This window comes from Acanthisitta chloris, unplaced genomic scaffold (genome assembly GCF_000695815.1).
Source record: "Acanthisitta chloris isolate BGI_N310 unplaced genomic scaffold, ASM69581v1 Scaffold42287, whole genome shotgun sequence".
Classification (NCBI taxonomy): Eukaryota; Metazoa; Chordata; class Aves; order Passeriformes; family Acanthisittidae; genus Acanthisitta; species Acanthisitta chloris.
In genome coordinates, this window is record NW_008681700.1 from 1 (window position 1) to 4162 (window position 4162).

The 4162-nt window shown below is 41.3% G+C and overlaps 1 protein-coding gene across 1 annotated transcript; it reads left to right on the top strand.

Moving 5' to 3' along the window:
• Positions 1–226: 226 nt before the first annotated feature.
• LOC103805531 (mitofusin-1-like) lies at positions 227–3495 on the top strand (the record flags this gene model as incomplete). The annotated part of the gene is made up of 4 exons (XM_009078182.1): positions 227–341; positions 1125–1260; positions 2562–2724; positions 3371–3495. Coding segments are annotated over exons 1-4 (539 nt in total), but the record flags the coding sequence as incomplete, so codon positions are not given.
• Between the last annotated feature and the right edge of the window lie 667 nt (positions 3496–4162).

Below are 4162 nucleotides of genomic sequence, written 5' to 3' on the forward strand. Positions count from 1 at the left end.
GTCGGTGCGAAGCTGTGCCCCAGCTCTGCCGGTTGCTGCCGCCGCGAGTCGTGAGGGAGGAGGTCAGATAAACCTGAGCTCGCTGCACTTCGCTGGGGCTCTGAGCTTTGGCACGTTTTGCCGGTTTGTTTTCTCCTGTCTGCGTAGGGAGTGTGTGAGTTTCCTTCACTGGGTGTTGTGCTGACTGTTCTGGTCACTTTCCTGTCACTTTCCTCGCAGCCGCAGCATGGCAGAAGCCTCTGTGTCTCCGCTGAAGCACTTCGTGCTGGCCAAGAAGACCATCACTGCCATCTTCGACCAGCTGCTGGACTATGTCACCGAGGGGGCAGCGTTTGTGGAAGGTTAGCTTTGGCCTCAGACACCAGGGCCGTGCCCTGTTCTGTCAGTGTGTACATGTGTTAGCTGGCACTGTGCTGTTCATGTAAACAGAGCATTCAGAAATACTCATGTTCTTCTTTTGATACTTTTTTCTTTCAACTTACACAGGCATGGTTACATACATGAAAAGCTGATTAAGTCACTTGGGCTGGCAGCCTGTCCTCCTTTCCATGAGGGTGAAAGCTTAACCACTCCAGCCTTATTGCCCTGTTGAGGTTCCTTTTGCACAGAAGGAGGGACAGACAGGTTCTCCCATGGCTCAGCACGATGGTAGATTGGTGATGCAATGCCAAGGAACCTTTGGCCACACCCTCAGAAGTTGTAGGAGTGTGGACCACATGTGTCACCACATGGAGCTGGTTGCTCATCACCCCAGTGAGCTCCATGGGGAGAAGACAGACCACAAACTGGTGTATCCATGAGAGGTTCTGGCTGTTCTTTCTGGAGGAAACAGGCGTCCTAAAGACTGGGGCAAGTGAGCACAGCAGGCTGTGTTCACAGGGCTACTGAATCAGCAGTTAGATTGGTGATTGACCTGCAGTGGCTTATGTCATGATTTCACAAGTGCTTGTGGTGGAGCTATCAATTGCCAAGGGCTAATATCAGTGTCTGCAGTGAGATTTTGCTTGTTTTGGTTTACCACTGTAATTAAAACTTACACAAATCTTTGTACTGATTACCTGCACCATGTATCACAGAGCACATACTCATGTGATTGTTTTTATGTTTCTCTGTTCTGTGTGTAGCCACATACAGGAACCCAGAGCTTGAGCATGTGGCAACAGAAGATGAACTAGCCCAAATACAAGCATATAAAAGCAAGTTGGCAGTCATTGGGGAGGTGCTTTCACGGAGACACATGAAAGTGGCATTTTTTGGCAGGTAATGAACACAGTTGCCAGAACTTATTTTGATTTTGGTTTGGTTGATCTTGCAGGGCTTGGTGTCCATGTTTCTCATTTAAATGCCCTGCAATTAGTGCATCAGAGTTACTGTTTGAAATGTAATATATAAAACCGTGTTCACTGTTATCTAATTGATGCTGAGTATTTCTTTGGTGTCATCTTGCTTCATGAGTGTAGATTAATTAACTATGTCTTGTACATGTTTTTCTTTGATAAACTTTGTAAAATAATTGTTCCATCTTGATCCATGATGTGGCTTGGGAAGGTCTGAGTTTATAATCATCTTCTCCAGAATGACTTTTCTTTTTTTAACATGGTGGTTTTGTTTAGTTAATGTCTTCTTTTCCTTATTCTGAACTCTTACTGTTGAGAACTTTTGTTTGTGTTTGATCACAAGCACTGAAGAACTAAACTTTGAGCTGTTTCTGTATATAAACAACTGAAGGGAAATAGACAGAGACTGTTGCCTTGTTGGTTGTATCATTAGTCTGATAGATCTGTGTGAGGATTTTAAGGGACAACAGTAACACTGAGGTCTCTAGTCCACTTTGCTTCAGGGAAATTGAAATTTCTGTGCTTGCATTTAAACATGTGGTCACATATTGTTATGGAGGATCATGGTTTAGTTCTAAAAATTCCATAGTAATATTGGGAAAATGTACAACAGTGGGTTTGCCTTCATATTGCTAAAAGGAGTTCAGTTATTTAAAGTGAAACTAAAAAAGTTTCTGGAATAAAGAAACTAGTTTTATCTCAGCCTTGATATTTCAGTTGAATACATTAAAAGTTGAATACATTTACAAGTTGTGACGTGTGATGAAAGTTGCTTTGCAAAAGGGAGAAGTTCAGAGCAGGAAAAGGAGAATTTAACTCTCTGGCTCTTTGAATAAATTTGTAGACTGTTGTACAGTGAGCACTTAACTTTTTCTGGAAGCAGCTCAAAAGCAAGTTACAGTAGTTACAGTCTATGTAACTTCATGCTGTTGTGTAATAGTTAACCCTCAAATATTTATGGGTGAGGGGTAGAGGGTTAGTGCAAAACAGGACATTGCTGAGAACTCGAAGTTCTTGCAGAATCTCAGGCTGGTGACCAGTTCCTTTGAATCAACCCTCCCGCTCCCTTCTGGCAAGCTGTGCTGTGCTGGCCTGAAGCTCTGCCACCAGAAACAGCTTTGCACTGTGTGGGGTGATGCCCCTGAATGGAGGAGCATTCAGCTTGGGACATAGGTGTGTTTAGTGCTGCTGTGCTCAACGTGCTTTTATTTTCTGTCCCTCTAGAACAAGCAGTGGGAAAAGTTCAGTCATTAATGCAATGCTGTGGGATAAGGTACTTCCTAGTGGGATTGGCCATACAACAAACTGCTTCCTCAGTGTGGAAGGGACTGATGGAGATAAGGCTTATCTTATGACAGAAGGATCAGATGAAAAGAAGAGTGTCAAGGTACATTTCTTCAATGATTTCACACTGCTTTTCACAGGAACTGCTTCTCAAAGGTTCTGTTTTTTAACAATGATGTCAAGTCTAACAAAGCCTTGATAAAAATTCTATGATTCTATAATTAACTCATTCTTATGAAAATTATTTAGGAGGGAAGAACAAACTACTTGATCTACTCCACAGTTCTTCTTGGCTATCGCAGAGAAACAACTAACTTGTGTCTCACTGTAGCATAGCATATGTTGAGTGATTCATTTTATAAGACTGAGAGTAAGTTCTGTTACTGGTTAAGGATCTGGAATGTGCCCCTCATTTGGATTTATGGTGCTTAGCTTACTGAACTGCTTTGCTCTGAGGCAAATTCATGATGATGCTCAGTGTTACACACTCTAGCCCTGTACAGGACACCACTTTGTGTCTCCAAAGAAACTGTTGTCTGAGTTTCAAGGCACAACTTGTTCTTTAGACACTGCTGACTCAAAGAGCTTAAAAAATTATAAATGCAACTATTCACCAGAAGGAAGTATGAGCTCTGTTACCCTGTTCAGGATAGATCCTGTCCAGGTTTGCTTGACAACCCAATTAGTCTGGTTTACAGGCTTGTTGGTGGTGCATATTCATGTTTGTCTTCTCTTTATGCTGTTTATAGACAGTCAATCAGCTTGCTCATGCACTTCACATGGATAAGGATTTGAAAGCTGGCTGCCTTGTCCATGTCTTTTGGCCCAAGTCAAAGTGTGCCCTGCTGAGAGATGATTTGGTTTTAGTTGACAGGTATGTTTTTGTTTTGATAAATGTATTCTTAAATATATGATCCATTAGAATGTTTAGGAAAGGGACTGGGTGAGGTTGCAGAATTATTGAAAAGCTTTTTTTTTTTTTTTTGTTGTTTGAAAGTACAGAGTTTGTTCTTTTGTATATACTGCTGTCTGTCATCACCCCCTGATTTTGGCCTTGTAACAGTTGGAACAGACAAATGTCTTGTGACTGAGCTGAATAAGGGACTAGCTTTTGGCTGAGGATACTTTACCTTTAAAACAAACAGTATGGAAGTCTGAATAGGGTTGTTGGAGCAACAACCTTTTGCCCATTTCCTCTCTTTAAATGCTTCAGACTGATCATGTGAAGTATAAGCAATCTGGACTTCATTATTAAAAGCTTCTGATAAGAGTTGCAGTGCCTACACATCAAAGTAGTGGGTGACCTTAAAATATAATTGTCACTGTGGTCTGGCATTTCCTACAGTTGGTGTGTTTAAAAAGCCCTGAAAGCTGTTGCTTTGTCTATGTCAAATTATTCCTGGTATAGCCTGGTAATAGCTTTTAAAACTTTTAGGTGATCTCTACCTAATGTGTAAATCGATCTAGATTGAATTTGAGAGTAATTTGCTCAAGTGTGAGTGAATTTTTAAGTGTTATTTTATATATATATATATATATAT